Source organism: Psammomys obesus, unplaced genomic scaffold (genome assembly GCF_907164565.1).
Source record: "Psammomys obesus unplaced genomic scaffold, mPsaObe1.curated_primary_1811, whole genome shotgun sequence".
In the NCBI taxonomy this organism is placed as follows: domain Eukaryota; kingdom Metazoa; phylum Chordata; class Mammalia; order Rodentia; family Muridae; genus Psammomys; species Psammomys obesus.
Genome location: NW_026585797.1, coordinates 7102386 through 7127027, shown reverse-complemented (window position 1 = coordinate 7127027; position 24642 = coordinate 7102386). Strand labels below are relative to the sequence as shown.

Here is a 24642-nt window from a genome sequence, read left to right as displayed (position 1 = left end):
CTGGCCACGCCAGCTCAGCACATAGACATCTTATATTGTTATATACAAATCTCTTACGACCAAAGAAGAGATCCTACCCATTTCTTGGTCCCTGCTATGTTCGGCACAGGACTAAGGAGGCATAGGAGGGCCGGAGTTCTCTGTGACACTGGTGTTTCCCACTGGGCTGTAGGTTCTGTCAGATTGGAGCGCCATGCCCAGGGAGAGTCCTCTGCCACATGCAGACGCTGTAACCCCCTTCACCCCTACAACTATAGTATTTGCCTCTTTTAGATCTTGCGCTTCAGTCGTGGGCGAAGCCTGAGGAAAAGGAGAGAGAGGCTCAAGGAAGAGAGGAGGGCCCAGTCTGTGCCCAGAGATGAGGTGGCACAAAGCAAGGTATGAGGGACTCTCCCAAAGACCCCAGGTGCCCACTCATCTGGGTTCAGGTTGCCTGCTATCTCCTGTCCCGGTCTGTGCATCATTCCAGATCCCGTCTTTGTGTGTATGTTCGTGAGTGGCCTTCATCTGCCCTTTGTGCCACATGTGCTCGCGGCCTTTGTTCCACCGTGGACACACCTATGCCCTGATTTATGCACTACTTTGGTTCTGCAGCTGTGGTGTCCATGTGGTCACCTGGGGCCTTATCAGTATGTAGATTCCCAGGACTCAGCATGGACCTGCTGAAATAGGAGCTCTGGACCGGGAGTGTGTGTGGGGTAACCTGGTCTGTTGAAACAAACTTTGTAGGTGATTCTGAGACCTACTAGGGTAGACTGCTCCTTTGGTTTCTAACTAGGGAATGGACCAAGGCTACTCCAATAGTTTCTGTGTGCATGTCAGAAAAGGATGGCATTGGGCACACCAGGATTGCCTAGTACATGGGCTATGAGCTTCAGCTGGACATTTCTTTGCTCCATTCAGTGCCACTGTGCAGTAAACAATCTGGCAATCTTCGTAAGATTTTTTTGGGTGGAGGCAAGGTCTCACTGTGTAGCCCTGGGTGGTCTGGAACTTGACAGATGACTAAGCTGGCCTTGAACTCATAGAGATCCACCTGCCTCTGCTAAGATTAAAGCCATGTGACATGCCCAGATCTTTGAGAGTTCTTGGCAGGGACCATGAGAGGAGAGACCTTTTATGGACACATAAGCTGTTATTACTAAGCTGAGCCTGGTGCCACACACCTTTAATCCAAGCATCTAACTATGCAGCTGAAAGCATATTCATTTCATACAAATAAAAGCCCAGCTAGCCAGACAGGAGAAGCTGTTGCTGGGCTTACCCTCCATGCAGAAGACCCTGCCATTGGCTAATGTCCTTGTGGGTCCATTATTGGATGAAGTCTTATAAGCAAAAGTATACCCAGCTGGGGTCAGAGGCCAAAGACTCATGTGGATTAATTTGGGGGCTTTTTCCTTTGTAGGGAAGTGTCTCAGCAGGAGACACCCCCAGCAGTGAACAGGCTGTACCCCAAAAAGAGGAAGCTAGAAGAGATTGCCCACCAGCTCCCCAGGAGCCCAGAAAGGATGACAAGAGGAGAAAGTCAAGGCCAGAGGTCAGAGCAATCAGAGGGGAGGGGGACCATGGGGCTGGCTTGGAGGAGGTCTGGGGTGATTTGCCCAGCTAGGACACCATTCCTCTGGAAGGCTGTTTGGGAATGATCCCCCTACACACACACAAAATGGAATCCACTGGCTTTAGACGCAGGAGATGGTGCTCGAGTGTTTCTGAGTACGCTGCTCTGAGGCCCAGAAGCAAGGTGGAGTTCTTTATTTTTTTATTTTTGAGACAGTTATACTGTGTAGCATTGCATGGGAGACGGGAAATGCTTGTCACTCGGGTGAGTGCTGCGGGGCCTTAGGGGTGGTGGCCTTTTTTCCCACAGGTGTCAGCGCTCTCTGACCCCACCCCCGCAGCAGACCAACAGCCTGGACACCAGAGGAGCCTGCATGGTCATCACCACCCCAAAAAGAGCAGACACCGATGTTGGTCCCCCCCGCCCCCGCATGGGTTCAGGGCGTACCAGCTGTACACGCTGTACCGGGGCGAGGACGGGAAAGTGATGCAGGTACCCAGGTGCCGCCCAGGTGCCGCCCGGGTGCCGCCGGGCCAGAGCCCTGCAAGGGCTGCGGGCGGGGGAGGCCTCCGCCTGGCGGTAGATGCCCCCCCCCAGATCTTGACCTAGCAAGGCTCCCCATCCAAACACCGCCCATGTACCCTGCCACGCAGGCCCCTCCCGAAAGTCACTGTCCACAGCGCAGTCTACCATCCTTAGGGACTTCTGTCTGGAGGCCCCAGAGTGCGTGGATTCAAGCCTCTTTAAGAATATACTATGTCTCACCCTCCGAATCTTAGTGCTTTTGGACCCAGAGCTCAACCTATGGGACATCCAAAGCTAGCCTGGGGATAAGTCTGGCCTCTTAAGTCTTCTGCCTCCCATGGTGTCCTGCCATGTGCAGTGGTTGCTCAAGATGATTGTTAAATTTGAAGAAAGAAGGGCTGATTTCTACGTCTCCCCCGCCCCCGTGTGTGTAAAGGAGAGAGAATATTTGTGAGTGTGGTGTATCTGTGTGTATGTATTTGGGTGCATAGTTGTGTGTACAGAAGTCAGAGGGGAAGGTTCTGGGAACACTGAACCATCACTCTTGCCCATTGACCCATCTCTCCAGCCCCCTCATTCCTTTTTCATCACTTCCCAGGCCCCAATAAAGGGCTGTCGCTGCGAACCTCTGATCAGCAAGCTGGAGAACCAGTTGGAGGCGACTGTGGAGGAGATAAAAGCCGAGCTGGGATCAGTGCAGGACAAAGTGAACACAAAGCTGGGACAGATGGAGAGTAAGGCCCAGCACCAGGTAAGCATGCGCTCAGGCCCCTGGTGCTCCGCCGGAAGGAGACAGTGCCCTGAAGACGCTAGGGCTGGCTGTGTGGTGCCTCAGTATTAGAGTCTCAGCTGAGCATGTGCCAGCCTGGGCATATAAAAATAGTTGGGATTATAAAACTTATGTTTTCCTGCCAGGAATAATGGCACATGACTGTAATACTAGCACTTAGGTGGCTGAGTCAGGAGAGTCACAGATTCCAGGACTACTGCGCAACATAGTGAGACTCTGTCTAGGAAGGAAGGAAGGAAGGAAGGAAGGAAGGAAGGAAGGAAGGAAGGAAGGAAGGAAGGAAGGAAGGAAGGAAGGAAGGAAGGAAGGAAAGAAAAAGAAAGAGGGCCATTGGGGCCAGGAAATGGCGGTACAGCACACCTCTAATCCCAGCACTCAGGAGGCAGAGGCAGGCAGATCTCTGAGTTGGAGGCCAGCCTGGTCTGCAGAGTGAGTTCCAGGACAGCCAGGTGTTAGTTATTTTTATAAAACTGTGCCTGTTTCTCAGTTTCTCAGTTTCTCAGTTTCTCCCTTAACCCGGCTATCACACAAATAATCGAGACTCTTCATATTTGCTTAATATTATGCTTCACAACAATAACTGAGCAGTTATTACTCTATTCTTAACCCTCTAACCTAATTTGGCTTCTTCCTAGCATACATCCCAGAGATACTTGCACTTTGTAGCTTTTCTTGCTGAGCTCTCTTCTGGTCCCTCCTGCACATTTGCCCAGGGCTTAATCCTCTACTTTCTCCTCTGATTCTTCCTACCTTGGCTGGAAGGAAGTTCAGCCCTGTTCTCTCCCAAGCTCAGTGACTGGCTATAAGCTGCTTTATGGGCATGTCAGAGGACAATTGGGGAGCAGTGTTTATACAGCATTGAGACAGGAGATTCTCAGAACAGGGACTGCAACCAGATTTGGGGGAGGGGGTATAGAAATCAGCATTTGAATTACACAACAACCTTATGGCTCCAGCCAGGGCTACATAGAGAAACCCTGTCTCTAAAAACCAAAAACAGGGAAATGAAAAGAAAGAAAAGCAATACATTTTCATTACGGAGCATTTTTTTTTTTTAAAGAAAAATAAGCATTACAGAGGAAGGCGAATTATCCACAAGGCTGTGGTGATTAAAAAAAAAACAAAACAGCCCACTATTAATATTTAAGTTTATTTTCTTCATTTGTATTTCTCTGAGATTGGATCTCATGGAGCCGCAGACCCGCTCTGTTGCTGAGGAGGCCTTTGAGCTTCTGATTTTGCACCTGTTTCCTGAATGCTGGGGTTGCAGGTCTGCACTGCCATGCCTGGCCTCATGTACTGGGCACTGGACTCGAGCTGCAAGCCTCTTCAGCAAGCCCCAAACAACCGAGGGCAGCTTTTGTCAGGAAAGCTGTCTACCACGAAGAAGAGCTGAGAGAAGAATGAAGTAATGAATACTTTTATACTCGTATTGAGAGTCAACCAATTTCCTGTTTTTGTTTTAAGAAAAAGGCACACTTTGTGACTCATGTTCCTGAACTCTGAGTGTGGGGCTTGGAAGCAAAGACTTTTGAGTCCCTCTTACTGCCTCACTGTTCTTCTGGAGCTGAGGGAGACTGAGTTGCCTGAGGCACCTCTCAGGACCTCACAGTGGGCCCGGCAGGGATCAGCATGAGATTCACCACATCTAAGAGAAGCAGCAACCTTTGGACAACAGCCCACCCACGTTCAGCCTCCCTCAGTTCCCGAAGCATTTCAGTTAGTTATTTATTCTTCACATTTGTTTATTTTAATCTTTTTGATACGAAGTCTCATGTAGCCCAGGCTGGCCTCAGAGTTCTCAGGCACCACCATGCCTGGCTGTTTGACTTTAATCTCAGTGTAGGACCCTTTGTGCACTTGACTTGGGTTCTGTGGGCTCTTTGTATGGCTCCTTCCAGGTTTCTGTCTCTTCTAAGCACCCACGCTGGTTGTTATAGGGCCCGGCTGCCTTCTGGATTTATTCCTTAGTTTCTTTGTGAGTGTTTAAGTTGGGCCTTCACGCCCATACTTCTGCCAACGGAAAGGTCTGGGACAATGATTTGTGGTTCTGAGCGTGGCGGCAGCGGAGGCTGGGGGGTGAATTCTTAGCCTATTCCTGATCCACAGAATTGACTTGAATCGCCGTGACTGGATTTCTGAGTGAGGACCACAGACCTGTGACTAGCAAGACTCCCAAGTGCTGCTGCTAATGTCTGTGAGGAGCAGTTCAACAGTTACTCAGGTTCCGATTTTACTTCCGCAAGCCTGTGCCGTGGTTAGCAGTGTGAACTCCAGATTAGCTTCCACAGGGAGGCACAGAATGTCAGGGTTACCGTTGCTAAGCGAGGCACTTGTTTTCTTCCTCCGTGAAAGTATGCTTTCCTTGTCATTACTAAGAAATGTGCGATGGGTCAGATTTTTCACGTAAGAGGGCCCACCCCACTGAAGAATGTGATTCCCGGCACCATCCCTGAGCTCTCGCCTCCTCGTCCATTGTCAGCGTGCTTCACAGTGCGACCCTGTGACCGTGTGAGGTGTCGCCTCAGGTGTCAGGCAGAGAGATGGCAATGGGAACTCGCTTCACACTGACTTCATCAACCTGGATTAAAACTTCTGAAGAGTCTGATAACAGGCGGTTTATTTCCAACATATTTAAGCCCAGTATTATTTTGGAAAAAAAGGTTTCCTGGTGTAATATAGTCCCCAGTGCATAAGGACGCATAATTACATCAAAACTCAACTCAGGGTACATGTCATTTCTTCCAAGAAGATGGGTTCTAGAGGCAGGCTACCTGTACTGCCTGAAAGGCCACCTGGTCTTGGTCACACAGATAGCAAGCTCAGGTCCTGGCCGTGAGAGCTTGGGGAGCCCCTGGCTGTAAGTGTCATTTAGCTCACTAGTCACTTCCAGTCCTGGCTGTAGGAGCTTGATACAGCCAGGCCAAGCAGATAATGCAGATTGCTAGGCTAGTTATTGTGGCCATCTTAGCTTTCTGGATGGAAAAACAGGTTTGTTTGTTTTGTTTTTATGTTTTTCCCATTGGAAAGAGAATCCTGTGTCCTTCTGGAGGTTTGTTGGGGCAAAGACCCTCACGCTATGCTCCCAACGCCTGTGTGGGAGTGAGGTTTGTAATCACTTAATTTTATACAGCAGAGCCCTTTCCCATGTCTTTAGCGACATAGTATCTGTCTATTAATATGACATAATTAACTTAAGCACTTTTAATTAGACTTTTTCCCCTACTCTTATGAATAATGTTAGGATGAAGTTTATATATTATTTTTTGGCTATCTCTCAGACTGAAAATGTTTTTACATTTAATTGTGTGTTTGTGTAGAGGTCAGAGGACAGTAAGTGGGAGTTTATCCTTTCCTTTTACTGTGTAAGTCCCAGGTATTGAATTCAGGTTCTCAGACTTGCTGGCAGGTGTCTTTACCTACTGAGTCATCTTGCTGGCCCTTTTCAGACTTGGGCTTATCATTAGGATAACTGGGTCCAAAGTTAATGCTTGAGTCTCTTGACAAATGTTGGTAGATTACCGCATGGAAAGGTTGTGTCAGTTTGCATTATCTGAGTTTCTGTCCCAAATTTTTGCTATCACTTACTATTTTATTTTCTAAAGTTTGCGTTAAATGAAGGATATTTTAGTATTTAAGTTTTATTTCCTTGTTTATGGTGAAGCTGAACTCTTAACTTTTCCACCTCTCCCTTCCTCTTCCTCCCTCTCTCTCTCTCCTGTTCTCTTTCTCTCTCTTTCTCTGTCCCTTCCCTCTTTCAGACAATGTCTCACTTTGTAGTCCTGGTTGGCTAGAACTTGCTATGTGGACTAGGCTGGAACTTTTGGAGACCTGCCTGCCTCTGCGTCCAGCATGCAGGGTAAAGGATGTCCAGTATGTCCACAGGGGCTGCGCATGTTTCAGATTTACTAGCCTCTTGCATTTTATGGAAAGAATATTTGAAAACCTTCAGGTTGTGATGTATAGCCAGTCTGTAGCCCAAACGGCTGTGCCAGGTGAAAGCTGGATTGTGATGGCCTCTTCGTGTGCAGAGGATGGCAGATCAGTGGGTAGGTCATCCCTCTTTCCAAGTGGCCAGGGCAGGGCATGAACCCAGTTGGTGTAAGTCAGGTACCTGGGCCAATGTTGTCATTTCTTTCCTTTTAATTAAGATTTTATTTTTATTTTATGTACATTGATACTTTGCCTTCATATATGTCTGTGTGATAGTGTCAGATTCCCTGGAACTGTGAGCTGCCATGTGGGTGCTGGGAATTGAACCTGGGTCCTCTGGAAGAGCAGACAGTGCTCTTTACATGGAGCCATCTCTCCATCCCCAAATGCTGCCACTTTAAGAGAAGCCCTGCACACTTTGGCTGCTTTGGGTGTGGAGGAGAAGGCATCCTGGGATGTCACAGAGAAACGTGGGACCCCGAGAGACATGGAGAGGAGGCTCACATGCCTTTTCAGGACCTGGTGCAGCCTCCCTGTGGAAGCCGTGTGCATCAACACGGGATGGCTCAGCACTGAGCCCTTGGGGCTGGCCCCTTCTAACCCCAGCTTTGTTCTCTTTATTTTGGACCTTTCAGATCAATGAGCTTGGTCTAGCATAGGAGTGAGGGTCCCACAAGAAGTGTTGGAGGTGTGCTCTCTCTCTCTTTTTTAAGATTTATTTTTATTACTATGTATACAGTATTCTGCCTGCATGCCAGAAGAGGGCGCTAGATCTCATTATTGATGGTTGTGAACTCAGGACCTTTGGGAGAACATCCGTTACTCTTAACCGCTGAGCCATCTCTCCAGCCCCAGTCTTTGACACAGACTCTGCTCCCTTCTCTTGCGTTCTTTGACTGCCTTTAATGAAGCACTAGGAAACATGCTCACTGGGGTTGTAGAGCATTGCTCCGAAGGAGAGCTTTGGCACTTACATGCTAAGGCCTTCCTGATCTGCATCTGCTTCTGTGGTTTGTTTTTGTGAACTTGTGGTCTATTAATCACTTAGGCCTTTCGATGAGTGAGGACAGCAGTGGCCTTACAAGAAGTGTGTGCAGGAGTTCTGAAAAGCTAGGATTTTGTACTGTGAAGCGAGGGTGGAAGGGGAGCTAAAGTCCCTTTCTTGCTCTGTGGACTCTCCTCATTTCAGCATGTGTTCTGTTTCCTTGAACCCTAGATGTGTGTTTTGGATAAACTGATGGTGGAACGGCTGTCAGCGGAGAGAACAGACTGCCTGAATCGCCTGCAACAGCATGCCGCTGCTGAGAAGCAGGAGAGAGAGAAGCAGCAGGTAAGAAGAACCAGCGTCTGTCAGCCCACCACTGATCAGTCACCACATCTCCCGAGCTGGATGCAAAGCCAGATCTCCCTAGCTGGTCTAGGATGCAAAGGCAGAGGCTGAGAGCATGAAGACCATTTGCACTTCACAGCCTCTTATGTTAGCAAGGAGCATGGTGTCCTATGTGAGCCTGTGGCCAAGCCTGCTGGACAGTACACGGGGAGGGCCATTTTTCCCTGGATTGTCTGTTCATCAGTTTCCCTTCAGGAGTCACTGCTTTTCCAGGTCAGCAGAAATGAGGTGAGCGCTGGTGAGTTTGTGAGAGCAGCCAAAACACCTGGCTGGAAGATTTGCAAGCTGTTTTGGCTTTTGAGTTCTGGGTGACTCATAACCTTGGTTCAGTGACCTGTGGGAGGATGAATAATCCTAACTTTTACATGTGCCAATTGTAACCTCAAGTGTCATAATTTAAAGTCATTCTTGGGGACTAGAGAGTTGGCTTAGTTGGTCCCGAGTTGGCTGGGTTGCTCACGGCGGCCTGTAACTCCAGTTCCAAGGTACCTGATTCGCTGTTCTAACCTCCAGGGCTACATCTTGCACATTCACCCAAACACTCACAGATTTTTATGGGGTGGTGGGGTGAAGACGTGCATGCACACGTGAGATGCTCAGGACAGTTAGTGGATGTCAGTTCTCTCCTACCATGTAAGTTCTGGGAATTGAACTGCGCTCTTTGGATTTGGCAGCAATCATTTTCAACTGCTGGGCCACCTTAACAGCTCATAAAATAAATCTTTTAAATACAAATTTATTTTTCCCAAGACAGGGTTTCTCTGTGTAACCTTTGCTGTCCTGGACTCATTTTGTAGACCAGGCTGGCCTCGAACTCACAGAGATCCATCTGCCTCCCGAGTTCTGGGATTACAGGCTTGTGCCACCACGCCCAGCTCTAATGAAATTGTTTTAAAAGATTATTTTATTCATTTATGTGTATGGGAGTTTTGTCTGCATGTGTATCTTTGTACCCTGTGGGTGCCTGGTGCCCTTAGATCCCCAGGGATTAGAGTTACAGACTGTAAACTGGTTGTGAGCTGACATGTGGATACTGGGACTAGAACTCAGGTCCTCTGGAAGAGGTCTCCTCTTAGCCACTGAACCATCTCTCCAGTCCCTCCACCCCCAAACTTTATTCTTGCTGCTTTAATTCACAAACCTTATCGCACGATGCTCACTGTGTTGTTTGTTCTTAGATGTCCCTGGTGGATGAATTAAAAGCCTGGTGTATGATGAAGATCCAGACTCTGGAACTGAGGCTTTCTGGAGAGTCTCGGACCTTTAAAGCTAAACCCGCACCATCTCCTTGTGACTCTTCTCCAGGTAACACATGCACAGGAGGCCTGTCAGACAGCAATATCCTCACCCTTCCTGATCTGAACATTGTCCACACTCCAGAGCCGCAGCAACCACAGTGAGGCTCAAGTGTTAGGAAGCAAGAAGTATCCAGACGTGAGAGGGAGGGATAGAATAAGGGATATTGACGGGTGTTCTGGTGTGTGTAAACACCAGGACCAAAAGCAGCCTGGGGAGGAAAGGCTTTATTTGTCTTAAACATCCAGGTCACACGCCATCACTGAGGGAAGTCAGGGCAGGAACCTGGAGGCAGGAATTGCTGCTGACCTGCATGTTCTTGATAGTTTGCTCAGCTTGCTTTCTTACGCACCCAGGGTCACTTGCCCCAGGACAACAGTACCCCTCATGGGTTGGCCTCTCACGTGGACCATTAATGAAGAAAATGCTTCCACAGACTTGCCTATAGACAATCTGAAGGATGCATTTTTCAGTTAAGGTTCGCCTGCCCAGATGACCCTAGCTTCTGTCAAGCTGACAAAAACCAACCAGGACCAAGGGGCTCAGTGGATCTGAAGATGAGGAGTGATAAAGGACTGACTTTCCCCTGGGCAGGCCTTTCCCCTCTTTGCTCCTAGTCAGTGGCCTCTTGCCTTTACCTAAACCTACAAAGCTTTTGTAAGCAGTCATCAGTGTCCTGAACTTGTCCTAGGCGTTAAGACATGGTTTAAATGATGACTCTTTAGCTGCAGTGAGTACTTGATTTTAAAACTATCATATGTTCATTGTACAAAACAATGGTTTCATTGAATTTCTACACATGTCCATCACCCCTAACTACCCCCAGGTACCCCTACTTCTGTGAATTCCTTTCCTGTTCCCAAATAGCCCCTCTTCTATTTTATTGCTTTTGAAAGTCTAGATTCTAGTTGGACATGGTGAAACAAGCCTTTAATCCCAGCACTTAGGAGGCAGAGGCAGGTGGATCACTGAGTTCAAAGCCAGCCTGATCCACAAAGTGAGTTCAAGACAATCGGGACTACATATAGAGAGACCTTGTTTAAAAAAAAAAAAAAATCTAGATTCTGATTCTAAGGAAAAGATATGCACCGCCTTTCCTTCTGAGTCTGGGTTGCTTCACTTACTACGATGACCTCAGGTTCTAGCCATTTTTCTGCAAATGCTGTAATTTTCCTTTATGGCTGAATCAAACTCCATTGTGTGTATAAACCATATTTTCTTTAGATGGTAATTCTAAAGATGCTAAAGCTAGGTAATTAGGTCCTACTGGGGAGCTTTGATAGGGCAGGTGCTTAATATAGCCTTATCTGTCTACATGGCTTTATTTTTGTGCCGACATGTTAAGAAACACCTTGAGCTGCCTTTTCATGCTGGGACTAACAATGGAACTGCTTGTGGCGAATGGAACGTGGGCTGAGGAGGTGGGTGGAGAGCGCGGCTTGCCTTCCTTCCTTTCTGCTCTTGTCGTAACCCTAAAATCGCTCCTAGAAAAAGAGCTGCCTGCGGGGTGTGATGGCACATGCCTTTGGTCTCAGCATTTAGGAGGCGACACCAGACATCTAGCCTATATGCCATTCCTGTGCTAACAAGAATGCAAGAAAATCCTGATGAGCTAAGATGAGAGACCTGTAGACAAAGTGGAAGGGCGGGGAAAAAGGGGAAGGAATGGATAGGTGGGTGAATGGTGCCCAGAAAGGTAGAGAAGTCTGTGGGTGGATGGTGCCTGGAAGGCCGAGGTTCTCAGGACCCCAGGACTCTCAGCTGAATGAGTCCCTCAGTTCTGTGGCTGAGTGTGGATGTGCTCTGACATTTGTTTCCCCTTTGAAAGCAGCTGTAGATCCACCAGTGATAGCTGCAGGACCAGCAGCAGCAGCTTCCAACAGCTCCTCTCAGGTTGTGAGGCCCAAGGACAAGGGAGTCAATGCCACTGCTGCCGACAGACAGCAGCAGGAGCTACTTCCCTCGGACTGCGCAGGCTCCCGCTTGAGGAAGGTCAAGGCCCCTGCAGCCTCAGGCTCCTTGAATGAGGCTCCCAGGGGTGAGCAGCAGACTGCGTCCTGTGTCACCAGAGGCACTCAAACCAAGAAGACTGGGAGAAGTGGGCAGACCAAGCACCGAGGCCAGCGGCCAACAGCTGGTAGCCCCTGTGGGCAGCAGCCATCAGCGACAGGCAGTGATGCGCGAGATGCCTCGCAAGCCCTGGAGCTAACCCAGTATTTTTTTGAGGCGGTTTCTACCCAGATGGAAAAGTGGTATGAACGAAAAATCGAAGAAGCACGAAGCCAAGCCAGTCAGAAGGCCCAGCAAGATGAGGCCACACTGAAGGAGCACATCCGAAGTCTGGAAGAAGAGCTTGCCAAGCTGCGGACAAAGGTGAAGTAAAACCCAGACCCCGAGGGGGAGCCAAGAGCAAAGCAACTGTGTACCAGGAGCTGGCCATGCACCTGGGGACTTGCCTCTAACAGCCACTCATCTGTTGGGGACACACTCTTCCCGTGCTCTGCTGTTACCAGGGCTTCACTAGTAACAGCGAATCCCGGGAAGACGCTCATAAAAAGCCACACCAAGAAGAGGTGTGTGCCTAAGTCTAGGATTTCGTGTTATGAAGTATGTCAGGGACAAAGGCTGTAGTCACTCATCTCCAACACGCCTGCTGTGCCTAGAAGGTTCTAGCAGAGCCGGGACTCAGGCGGGAAGCCCTGTTTCTCCCTTGTAACTCTCAAAATGCTCATCTTTTAACTGGAGGAAAAGCCTTCAGATCTTGAGAGGAAATCCATTTTAATAACCTCGGGGTCCAGTATGTCTTAAAATAACTTAAAAGGTCATGGTTATAAGGAGTAATTGCTCACTAATGTTTGCCAAATGAGGAAAAGTTTAAACCACTGACCAGTTACTGTGTGCTTAGTTAAAATAACTGAGATTAATGGAAAAAAATTCACCCAACAATTCCAGCCACTTACCTTAGACTACCTTTCTGGACTTTTTGTCCTATATTTTGTAAAGAAACAGTTTAGAAGGCAGTTCCACAAAACTGTAATTATGAATTGACTTCACTCATTGAAGAACCTCAAGGTGAATAATTAACTAAGGACGTCATAAATCTTTACTTGTTTATTGAATAAAATGTACCAACCAGACTGAGGTGGTGAAGATATCTTGGTTGAGACCTTGGATTTGTCTTCTAATCCTTTGCAACACGAATTATATTCATCTCCACATGATCCACGTAGGCTCAGAGAAACAAGTTTCTCTGCATAATAACCTAATAACTGCTGTCCACGAATTGTGACTAAAATGCTATTCACTGAGCCAGAGAAGTGACGGTCTCTCCGCTCTGGTATGCATTTATCCCTTTGTCAAGCCAAGGTCTTGCTCCGTGGATACAGATTTTCCTGTAAAAGTAACAGGGTAAACATTGTAAGTACAGAACCCAGTGAGTCATTACTTTATGTGACTGACCTGTCTTTATCCTCAGCATCTTGGGAGATGCAACCCTTTCCCAGTCTCCTTCACTGGAGACTGTCCTCACTTGCCTGAGCCCTGCTGTGATACTACCCGAAAAAAAAAGGTCACTCTTGTATGATCGTTGCTTATTATACAGCAAGTTATTGGAACTGCCTAATACTAAGTAAGAGATGAAACCCCAAGTTCAAGTTCTGCTCCAAGCAGAAGTTCATTTCATTATTAGAATACGTATTACCTCACACTATCCTTGTTGAGAAATGCAGAGATCAACTGTAATTGAACATCCATCAAGTCTAGACCACAGAATATCTTGGTGGCAGTACTTTGATGATATACCTCCTACCTATCAGAAGCAGGCAGCTTATCACTGTGAATGGATAGTTTTGTCACGTCATCAAGCATAAAAATCAGGCTATTGAGTAAGAGCAATCAGCCCTTTACCCACAGGGTTGACTTCCTAAGTGGTGGTTGGTTTGTTTTGGAAGGGTTTACTGTGTATCAGAGACTGGCTTTGAACTCATGATCTTTGTCTCAGCTTCCTGAGTTCTGGGATTACAGAGTGAGCCCATGGCCAATCATGTTTTGTCTGTGACACCAGTGTTAGGTTTGTTGCAACTGTTCCTTAGCATTGTGAAGCACGCAGAGCTGGTGTGTACTTTCCCCTTGTGCTATGTGCAAAAACAAGCAAATATCCCAGCTGTACTTTTACAACTAACTGTTCATCCTACATACTCTCAAGCAGGCCAGGTTTCCAACTGAGGCCTGAAGAGGGTCAGCAGCTGTGGAAACACGCTATGAAGCAGCAAAGTGTACACGATGAATGTCCTTAAAAACAAGTAACTGTATACTAAATGTCTGTGATGGGGTCAGTGTGTTAGTCCTGGCATCACTTTTGATTTGTGCAGTCCAAATACAGGCTTTTCATGTTTAGGTTTTTCTTGGTGAAAAGACATGCTGTCTAATTGTTTTATTACCTTGAACTTGTGTCCCTGCAAGCATTAAACATTGTTTTCATTCTGTCAGTATTCTACTCTTAATAGTCATTTGTTCTGTTGACCGCACTTGAGAATTCCTAGAGCCTGCACCCAGCCACTTTTACTTAGAGCAAATGCATCCAGTTTAAAGTCAACGTCAACACAAGGTGGCTGCAATCTGTGTCTGTGGGAAAACCCTTTAAGGTTAAGGCAAGCATATTAAATCCACAAGGTGCAAGACAGGGTAGCACCTTAAAAAAAATGCCTGATTTTTAAAATAACCACGAATGGTAAATAATCAGAGCTTATTTTAATTGCATGCGTGAGGGTATGTATGTTTGAGCACAGGTACCTGCTGGGCGCTGAATCCCCTGGCGCTGCAGGAACAGGCAGTTGTGAGCTGCCCCATGTATGAGACCTGAACTCTTGTCCTCTTCAAGAATACACTCTTAACTGTTGAGCCCTCTCTCAACATCCACATTTAACGTGAATATAGTTTCTCAAAATCCTGTGACATCGGATTTGTTAGGATGACAATTGGTCTTTTATGTCTTTGGGTCTGATTCTCTATAATCCTTTTCCGAGGCAGGCATGGGCTGCTGCTGTTTGTAGTGGCCTTTTCCTTGGTCACTCTGGGCTTTGTCTCCCAAAAGCACTGCTGGGGTAGCTACAGTAAGGCTTCCGCCCCCTCCGCTGGCAGCACTGTTCAGGTGCACCCACAGGTTAGGAGTCTGAAATGGGCAACCTGCTTGCACTTTTTGCCTTTTCTGCCTCCTGAATACTATGATTACAGGTGTGCCTTTACACAACAGGACTGTTGTTAGTTCACAAGCATGAAGTCAATTATTCAAACGTGAAATTCTAGGAACAAGTTTGACATTTAAGCAGAACATCCTACAGAAGATAACCAGGTAATCCACATAAAATAATCTCGTGAGAAATAAAACCTCACCAGCAGTGCCGTCTGGCCAACATGTTGACTGTGGTCCTGTACCCAAGGAAAACAATAATAAATGAACCTCCTCATGACTCAGGTTCAATTCTCAGCACCACATGGCAGCTCCAAGGGACCTGTCACCCTCACTCAGACATACATTCAGGTACAACATCAATGAACATAAAGTAGATAAATCATTAAAAAAAGAAAAGGCCAAACAAGACTTGGCCAAAGCCAAAGAGGCTAATTGCTCCGGAATGAGCAAAGCAGAACTGTCCTCAGAGAAGGGAGAGGAGGTGTTACAGTTACCTTTTACTTTGAACACAGTTCCATCCTAAGTGTCTTTCTTACCTGCTTTAAAAATGACTATGCAGGTTGTGGTGGTATACACCTTTAATTCTGCACTTGGCAGGGGTAAGAGGATCTGAGTTCAGGCCCAGCCAGACCTATGTAGTAAGCTCAGAAAAGCAAAATCCACCTCGGCTTGCCTTGGGACTGACAGCTGTACGTCTTTTCTAATTCTCTGCACGCTGTTAGACCACCAGGCCATCACTGCTCACATAATGAGTGTTAGGTTTGAAGATTTTAGACTTCGTGGGGTCCGTATTTGAATTTTCATGTCAAGCAGACCAAGGGAACTATTTAGTCGTCTCTCTTCAAGACTGTCCGTACAAAGCACGGTGGCTCACACCTACAGTCCTGGCTCTTGGAAGGAGACTCTATTTAAGAACAAAACAAAAATCCAAACTGTTCACAAATGCTTGTCAGGTATTTTTGCATAGGCTGTAGATTGTAAAAACCAAATAAAATTGGCTTATAAAATTCTGGCCAGGGAGTCGTGGCACTTGGAGGGCAGAGATAGGTGAACCTCTGAGTTCAGGGATAGCCTGGTTTACAAAGTAAGTTACAGAATAGGCAGGGCTACACAGAGAAAGCCTGTCTCAAAAAACCAACCAAACAAGTAAACAAACAAACAAACAAAAAAACATTTCGCAGTAGCTCACTCTCTGCAAAGCTATGCAGGGGACCGTGAGGCTCCAGGACCTGGTGTTGGGCTCTGGAAACAAGCACATTTTGTACCATTTTTCAGGCACCCAGTACAGGATATTGGTCAGGTTCCCAGTTTGGCTTCTCTGTTCTGTTGATGGGACATGGACTTTTGCTTGCAGGATAACTTTAGAATCGATAACAATCTTTCACATAGTTCACCAGATTGTGTATAAATTTTATCTCAAGTGTTCTGATGGCAACTCTGACAGATTTTTCTTTTCCCAGTTTGCGGGAAAACAGTGTACAATTATCTTCCATGATGACTCAGTGCCGCATGAGGTGTTAGGTGCAGGAGTTGGACCGCCCGGGCTTCCCTCCTCTTTTTGGTGTCTCGATGTCCTCATTTACTTCCAACAAAGCTCCAAATGCTCTGCGGTCTTAGTCCTTTGGCTATAAATGTGACACAGTGAAGAGTCACTTCACAACTCTGAAGGGCATAGCAGGTTCTTCAAGAAAGAGCAGTGGTTCTTATAGAGTAGTGGTTGTCAACCTTCCAAATGCTGGGTCCCTCTAATGCAGTTCCTCATGTTATGGTGACTCCCAAGCCTAAAGTTCTTTCATTGCTGCTTCATTGTAATTTGGCTAGTTTTGAATTGGGGTGCAGACATCTGATATGCAGGGTTATCTGTCTGACGTGTGACACCTTGTACAAGAATAGTGTGGTCCCAAAGCCTGAGCACTGCTTTCCTAAGAGTGTCTCCCTAGAGTTAGTACACTGCCATTCCTTTTTTTTCAATAGCTTGAGACACAGGGATCACAACATACCCCACTCTTACAGTTTGAGGTGGTGCACATCTTAAAACTAGCACTTGAGAGGCAGAGGTAGGTGGATCTCTGAGTTCAAGTCCAGCCTGGTCTACAAAGTGAGTTCTAGGACAGCCAAGGCTACAGAGAAACCCTGTCTTTAAAAAAAGAAGGCTGAACTTTGTAATGCCCTGTTATTAGAGACTTGCTGAGGTGTGAGGTAACTCCACATCACCTCTTCCATTTTAAGGACATTCACTCATTGTTTTGGTCTATGTACCACAGTGCCTGTGTGGAAAGTGAAGGACAACTTTCCAGAGTGGTTTTCTCCTTCTACCACGTGGGTCCCAGGATCACACTCGGGCTGTTGGTAGCAAAAGCCTTAATGGTGGAACCATCTCACCCACCCCATCCTCACAGTCTTTTCAAGATCTGTTTTTTTTTTTAAGTTGTTGCCTTTTAACCTTCACACAAGCAATGCACGGTTCCAAGCTCTCATCTTGTCGATAGTTCATCTTTTAATTACAGCAGCTTCGTGCAAATGTTTACACTGCAATGGAGATGTTAACACCTTAGTTTGCATTCATGATTGGAGGGAGCACTTTTTCATGTGCATCTGGAACTTTGTGACAGTGGCTTTGAGCCTGTGTAAAACACATGGAGATCTGAAAAAGAATCCTTCAGTTACGATTTGGCTAAAGCGAGTGTCCTTTCCAGCTCCTTTAGCTGCACATTGCCTTGAGTGATCATCATCCGGATGGCAGCCTGTGGAAGACAGGGGAAACCAGTCACTGTTTCACCAGGTTAGCCGCGGCGCACGGCTAACATCTCATCTACTACACTCAACTATCACCGGTGGCTAGTTACAGCTGCGGGCTGACGAGGCCCGAGGCTCTACATTCAATCACTACACCGAAAGAACCCCCAGCCGAAAAGCAGTAAAATAGAAAGCCAGACACAGTACACAGCCAGATGCTGCTGCATAACAAATTCAAAACAGCAGTGATCAAAAATGAGCCACCTTCGCGAAACTTTCCAAGTTCAACAACACAGCAGGACGAAGGAGACGGGCCCAGCGTGGCCCGCCCTTACCTCTTCCGTGGCACTTTTGTTTCGTTTAAATTCTTCCCTGGCCCAGTCCTGGAGGTACTTTCGGTCAGAATCACTCGGAACTTGCCTAACCGCTCGCAAGATCTTTCTGTACAGGAGGAGAACCTGTTGCCTCCTCATGAACTGCTCAGGGAAGGAGAAACACAAGTTACAACTGCAGACTGCCGGCTCCAACCCCGCAAACAAGAACCAGGGACGCCCCTTTGGGCCTCCACGGGGAACAGAACAAGACTAGAACCAACGTTCGCCCGGAGGTTCGCACGGCTAGGGCACAGCTATCGCCCGCCCTCGGGAGGCTGAGGCCGCGAGACGACAGGAGCCAGCGGAGCTACTGCCGCAGGCGCCGCCAGCCTCGCCTGCATCAGCGCAGTTAGGACTACGCGGGACTGCTCGAGGCGGGCGCCGGGGGACCTGCAGGTTTAGGAGAACCGCAGATACCTGCTTCAACGTCAGCGCCGCCGGAGGTAAGCGGGAAGCCGCCATATTGCCCGCGGTGGCAGCGGCCTGGTGCGCAGGAGCGGAAGTGGGCCGGACTGCCTGGACACGGAAGCGGAAGTAGGGGTGGGCGAACCTGGTTCCTAGGGATGAAATCTGGAGGGCGTGTTTTCGCTGTTAGCTGAGGGAAGCAACCTGTCCCGTAGGAGCATTACGGGAACGGAGAGAGTGTGTGCGCTTTGAGATCCCTTGATGTGCATAACTGAGAAGACCGACATTACACTAGTAACTTCAATTTGCACCCTGCAAGCTTTTCTTTTTCTCTAAGCCTTGTTCTCCAGCGGGTCGTCACCGCGCGAGATCCTTCAGGCACCCTGCGCTTTCCTTCTACTCATGGGGCCTCTCCCTTTTTTTGTATTTGTCCCCAACACCACACACCCAGAAGTCGGGTTAGTGAATCTCTATGGGACTATTTTCCAAGTCGTACTGTTTGGAATTAACGTCGAACCAAAGATGTCCAGCTATGTGGTACTGAGCGTCTACTAGATTGCTTCACTATTGTAATCTAAATGCTTGCTTGACCTTTCCAGCTGTGTCCGACTGACTCCCCGTGACGGTGTCATCTCTGAACGGCACAGCGAAACAGCCTCCGCAGTGTATCCGTATGTAGCTGCTCAGAACAGCTCAGGCATTGTGATTCTTAACCCCGTGTGCTTCAGGGGAACCTGAGCACATTTGTTTTGACTATGCAACCAGCAGGTATTTTGGTTATGTATCTGAGCCATGGAAAGTCCCAAATGTGCTGCCAAGGTGGACATGACTGTTGGGGGGGGGGGGGGGTTTAAGGGACTAAAAATGTGTCTGAGCACACACAAAACGGAATAAGACTAAGATCAGGACAAGGAGGCCTTGCCATTAGTCACTTCATTTCTCATTCGTTTTAGTTACTTTTAAATCTTTGGTTTCTATGGAGGGGCACATCCTGGTTCCTCAGGGTCATTAGATCCAGAGGGAGGAGACAAGGACCTGTGAGCCTATGAGTAAGGTGTCAGCCATGGATTCCAATCAACCCAGCTTTGGAAAGAGGGATCACTGGCCTTTTTAGTCATTTGTAAGAGCTAACTGGTTTTTGGATGCATAGTTAGGAATAACTCAATATATAAATCAGATAATTTTTTACAAAGCTATGACTTTTAGATATGTCCTTGGGGGTAGCCCTGTAGGAAACATCATGGCAATATTATCAAGAGTCCAAAGGGAGGAAGGGGATCATGACCCCCATCTCCACAGCTCACTCATTCTGAGCCTTAGTTTCCGCCACGTGTGCACACTGGCTTCCGGCTTTGTAGTCAGAGCAGGTGGAGAGCTGGTCTCTGGAGGGTGAGGCTGTTCTGGGTGAACCTTCACAGTCAGGGCTTCTTCTCAGGCAGTGCTTTCTTCACCTGGATGTGGTGGCTCCATGGGACGACACCTGTCACAGTGTGTAGATGACTGTCCATAGTGTAGCCATAGCGGACTGGTCCTGGGGCAGAGCCTCTTTTATATTCTAAAACACTCTTGGGAACTTTTTTCAGAATCATGTAAACATCACTCTTAGGGGAAAAACAAAACCCTAATTCCAAGGCTAAGAGGAGAATTGGAAGCCAGGGTAAAGGGCAGGGCCAATCCAGCTAGCTTGCAGGTACCAAGTTGTGGGCAGGCTTAGGAAGGTACAAGGGCCTTCTGCCCACTGCATCCTGTCAGTTTTGGAGTTATTGAGGGGAGAGTAATTTGTCTCTTGTTTGAAGAACCCTGTCATGTGAAACATGAGGAGTAATTAATCTTCTCTTACAGATGGCTTTTCCTGGTCTGGCCTACACACACATTGGAGACTGGAGCAGCAGACTTCTGGAGTCTTACTTCCCATGCATCTTTGACCTGTAACAAGGCTAGCATGCAATCCTCTGATGGGGTCTGTGTCCCATCTAAGGGAACTACTTAAGCCAGGGGATGTCCTGCCATTCAAGAGTACTGTAAATTTAACACATTTTACTAAGTCTTAACATTTAATTTTATCATACAGAACCCATCCTTACTAAACATGTTTTAAAATCCTTTTTATAAAAAAAAATAACCTCATACTTTATCATCCTCATTAACATTTTTATCTTACCATGCTTTTAAAAAATTTCATGTCCTTAAAGAGTTGAATCCAAATTACATTCAAGGCATGTGGTGGCTTGAATAAGAATGAGCGTAGTCGCCAGGGAGTGGCACTAGAGTCAGGTGTGGCCTTGTTGGAGGAAGTGTGACTCTAGGGGTGGGCTTCAAGGCTTTAAAGGCTGATGGCCCAGTTCGTTTTCTCCCGCTGCCTGTAGATCAGGATGTTCAACCAAGCTACTTCCAGTTGTTTTGAAAACAAAATCCCACTCATTCCTTTTTTTTTTTTTTTTTTAACTGTTAAAGACTCAGGAGCCAGATGCAGGAGTGAAAACCTGCAGCTCAGAGAGGCAGAGAAAGCACCTGACTTATCTACTCACCAGTGTCCTAGAAGGAAAGCCACAGGCTTAAACACCCTTCAACTCAAAGCCCTCCTGTTACTCCGTCAGCTGGTTTCTTGCCCCACCTCTTGACCTAGGGTTAACTTTAATCTTTTTTACAGAAAGCTCTTGGAGTAAAGGTGTGTGCTAGGGCTGAGACACAAGAAACAGGGTGGTTTGTTGTTTTTTTTTTTTTTTTCCTGTTCAAAATCTTAGGGTTGATCCCTCAGGTGCTCCCCCATCCTGCCTTCAGCAACTCTGCACCAGCCACCAAAATATGGCAGTCATAACTTTAAGAGGCCCCACCATCACGGCCTGTTCATTCTTTTCTGTCTCTCCATGTGTCTCTTCTCTCTCAAGAGGCTTTTCACCCCCTCCCTGATCTCTGCAGCGTACCTTGGCCCTATCCACCAAGGTATCCCAGGTACCCTTCCACAACAAAACCCTAACATTGGTGCCATATGACTCGGATATCTTGGTACCTGCATATACTGCCCTGGGGAAAGTCCAGACTACCTTAGACTTATCCCTTATCTCCAGTCCACCTGCAACAGAGACACTTTCTAGCTTCCCGATTGCTGGGCACCCCATCCCATAGGGGCAATCATTAGGTTTTCCCTCTGTTCAGGTAACCACCACGCAGCAAGTGTTGAGCATCCAGCACACCTCTGGTATTTTCAGAGATAGAGATAGCCCCAGCCCCAGTCTTTAAGGCTACAATTGACCCTTTCCCTTGAGTGAGGCTTTGTTTTTGAGCCCAGTTTTCGCCTTTGTGCTTCATTCAAAAGTCCTGGTACCAGAGACAGCGTCTCCTTGGACTCTTCGCCCTGACCCCTGTCCGCGTAGTGACCATCCACTCAACAGTTTGTTTTCCTTGTTTGGTCCCTGGGTCCTGGGGAGACCTGGACTTCAGGCCCTGGACTTTGCCCTCTTCCTCACCCAAGGGAACAGTGGGGCCTCTTCATCTAGCACCTGGCCTAAGGGCCTCTAAACTTAATACTTTTGCAGTCAAATCTGGCCTCAATACCCTTAGAAAATCAATCAAAATGGCTGTCCAGTGGCCTCTACAACTACTGCCAGCCACTGGGGAAATAGAAATTTCCCCATTCCTTATTTTTTCCCTCTGATCCAAGCCCTGTTCTTACCTGGTCTCCCCAACAGTGTATAAATGTGCTGCCTTTTAAGTTATGGTTGATGGCTGTAGTCCGCTGCCAGAGCAGGACAGCCACAGCTTGCACACACCCGCAGCAGGCCCCTGCAGGTGTGTATGGATCATTTGTTTGTGACTTTGACTCCGGTTTCTGGAGTCTGATTCTTTATCTTTAGGGGCTGCTCCCCCCCACCTCCAGTCTGTTCAGCTGAGCCCTCCGAGTGGACCCTCAAGACCTTCTCTGGCTCCCCTCTTGACCCCCCAGGACCTGCAGCCTGCGACTTTTCTTTCTTGTCCCCTCCAGGTGGACAGCTTTCTCTGCTCTGGCCTTGTGTCCCTGTATGGGTCTCTTCCCCTGCACTTCCCTGGCCATCCCTGACTCCAGGCTGCAATTCCACAGCTTCAGCTCTCTCTTGCAACGTATAGGAACACACCTGTGTGATGTTTCATTTTGCAACTCTTTCTCTTCCACCACAGACTCAGATTTTATTACAACGGTCTGGCCATAGTAAAAAAACAAAAACACAAAACAATACAAAAAACAGTGGGCAAAAAACTGGCCAACAAGGCAAATTTTTACAAATTGTAACAATTGCTGCTACATAGACAGGATCCCAAATATCTTCTCCAAACTTGCTCTACACTTTCTTCAGTGGCCCCCGCCCCAGCAGGGTTTCTCTGAGCAGCCTTGGCTGTCCCAGAACTCTAGATCAGCCTCGAATGCACAAAGATCTCCCTGCTTCTGCCGCCCAAGTGTGCAAATCAAAGGCATGTGCCGTCACTGCCTGGCCTACTTTCCACTCAGTCTTCTACCTCTACGATTTCTCTGTGCTGTGCTCTCAAAAAAGTATTTTAAGGTTATGCTGTAAACTATCTCAGGATTTGTAAGTTGCTCATTAGTATTAATAAAACCTGTAACAAAATTTGGCTTTAAATTTCTAACAAAAGGCTTATAACTTAAAAAATATATGTGCTTCAGCTCTAGTTTAGGACATACACGTGTAGATTCAACTCTGTATGCGTGTATGGAACTTGGATCCAACTCTCAGTGATTAAAAATACACAGATAGACCAAGAAAACAGGTGTTTTGAAATAGCAGCAATGCAGCTCTCCCCTCTCTTGGCTGATGACCTCATCAAGCTGTAAGCAGCCACATGACTGGGAGCCATCTTTTTTACTACAGTTAAAGAGTGAATACCGTGTAACCTCACCACCTTCAGACAACCACATGGCACAGAACAATTGCAAAACCTGTTTACCATGTGTCTCCTTTTTAGGCTACGGAAGCAACACCAAGTCTCAAGTATTTTGGATTGGTATGGATTTGTTTGATAAAAACTTAAGGTTTATATTCACTACAACATACTGTATATGTGATTCAACTCTGGTTCAGAATATATTGTATATGATGAAAAAAGATTTAAGATTATAGAGGTCTACTCAGACTAACAAAAGTTGATTTATGTCTGACTACTTATGTCTTTGCTAAGTACTGAAACCAGAGTATTTGAATGTGTGTGTGCATTCTTTGACTCTCTAGGACATCTGAAGTCTGTTACCCAAGCGCAGCTCTAGCACACACCTGAGTAGTCAGACACGCGGTAACAAGGACGATGACACCTGGTGGCCTCCTGAGATTACACTGACCTCATAGTTGTTTAAGCTTCAGACTCCCGAGAACAGCAAAGATCAGCCCTGCTGCACCTTCACAGAGTCTTACTGGCCTTTTGAGATTGCGTCATCTTGAGACTCCAGAGTCCACTTGTCTCTGCCTTTCAAGTGCTGAGGCGACAGTGTGTGCCGCGCCACTGCGGCCACCTTCGCAGGCCTGTTTGCTTAGATGTTCTGAGGCTATGGCGATAGGACACTTACCTGAGTGAGATCACGGCGTCAGCATGCAGACTGCTGCTAGTCCCTTAAATGTAAGAACCTAGCTAGGGATGGAGACGCGGCTCAGCGGCTAAGAGCACTGGCTGCTCTTTCAGAGGTCCAGAGTGCAATTCCAGGCAACCACGTGGTGGCTCACAACCATCTATAATGAGATCTGGTGCCCTCTTCTGGCATGCGGGTGTACATGCAGATAGAACACTCATAAACATTAATAAATCTTAAAAAACAACTACCTGGTGACTGGGTATTGGCAGCAGAGACTAAAAACTCATCATTCCCCTTTCCTGTGACAACCCCAGCTGAAATGTTACCTGTTTATCAGAATTCTGTCCCCTACCCTATGGGCAAAGAAATCCCTCTAAGTACAAGATGCAGGAGGCCCTTCCTCGGCTGGACCTGTTGATTAGAACTGTAGTCAATGCAACATGAGAGGAGATTTATGTCACAGAGCAGAATCTTTATATCACACTGCATGGTTCAAGCTTAACTTTTCCCTTCTGCTGCCAAGCCTGCATGTAGCTCATGGGCTACAGAACTGAACTGTGAGGCATAAATGCTTACCAGATGAAACTAGAAGTCTGTGGGCTGGCATGGTCTGATCAGAAGACAGGATCGGTTCCCAAGCACATTCCTAGAGTCCTGTCATACTGCTCACACTTCATTAAGAATGGTCAAAGGAGCTGGGCAGTAGTGGTGCACACCTTGAATCCCAGTACCTGGGGGCGCAGAGGCAGGCCAGCCTGCTCTGCAGACCGAGTTCAGGACAGCTGGGGCTATACAGAAACCCTGTCTTGGAAAAACAAAACAAAACAAAAACCCCAAACCAACCAAACGAAAAAGAATGATCAAAGATTCACAATTATTTACTAGTTTTC

General features: G+C 47.2%; 2 protein-coding genes across 10 annotated transcripts in view; one reads left to right on the top strand and one right to left on the bottom strand.

The window, feature by feature from the left end:
• Nucleotides 1–12513, top strand: part of Ankrd6 (ankyrin repeat domain 6) — a 144350-nt gene extending 131837 nt beyond the window's left edge. For 4 of the 7 annotated variants that reach the window (XM_055599254.1, XM_055599251.1, XM_055599250.1 and 1 more), the window contains exons 10-16: nucleotides 274–378; nucleotides 1406–1537; nucleotides 1868–2050; nucleotides 2682–2834; nucleotides 8023–8136; nucleotides 9375–9501; nucleotides 11321–12513. In XM_055599254.1, coding sequence (XP_055455229.1) covers nucleotides 274–378; nucleotides 1406–1537; nucleotides 1868–2050; nucleotides 2682–2834; nucleotides 8023–8136; nucleotides 9375–9501; nucleotides 11321–11874 — 1368 coding nt within the window. In that variant the 3' untranslated portion in view covers nucleotides 11875–12513. The remainder of the gene's footprint in view (nucleotides 1–273; nucleotides 379–1405; nucleotides 1538–1867; nucleotides 2051–2681; nucleotides 2835–8022; nucleotides 8137–9374; nucleotides 9502–11320) is intronic. The other 3 variants (XM_055599255.1, XM_055599257.1, XM_055599256.1) reach the window with 3 other exon arrangements.
• A 75-nt stretch (nucleotides 12514–12588) lies between these two features.
• Nucleotides 12589–18299, bottom strand: Lyrm2 (LYR motif containing 2). 3 transcript variants are annotated; one of them, XM_055599259.1, is made up of 5 exons: nucleotides 18211–18299; nucleotides 17755–17895; nucleotides 15873–17427; nucleotides 14884–14919; nucleotides 12589–12884 (listed from the first exon to the last, which is right to left on the bottom strand). In XM_055599259.1, exons 1-3 carry the CDS (start codon nucleotides 18253–18255, stop codon nucleotides 17347–17349), a joined length of 267 nt encoding a protein of 88 aa, XP_055455234.1. In that variant the 5' UTR covers nucleotides 18256–18299; the 3' UTR covers nucleotides 12589–12884; nucleotides 14884–14919; nucleotides 15873–17346. The 3 variants fall into 3 exon arrangements, with proteins under 3 accessions (XP_055455234.1, XP_055455233.1, XP_055455235.1); XM_055599258.1 differs by lacking the exon at nucleotides 14884–14919 and having other exon boundaries at nucleotides 15220–17427; XM_055599260.1 differs by lacking the exon at nucleotides 14884–14919.
• Between the last annotated feature and the right edge of the window lie 6343 nt (nucleotides 18300–24642).

Bases quoted from the DNA above. Each gene is read 5' to 3' on its own strand.
- Lyrm2 (XM_055599258.1), bottom strand. From the start codon at position 18,255: ATGGCGGCTTCCCGCTTACCTCCGGCGGCGCTGACGTTGAAGCAG. The intron at 17,896-18,210 runs GTATCTGCGGTT...TTCCCTGAGCAG, and splicing joins CGGCGCTGACGTTGAAGCAG to TTCATGAGGAGGCAACAGGT. The intron at 17,428-17,754 runs GTAAGGGCGGGC...TGTCTTCCACAG, and splicing joins ACAAAAGTGCCACGGAAGAG to GCTGCCATCCGGATGATGAT.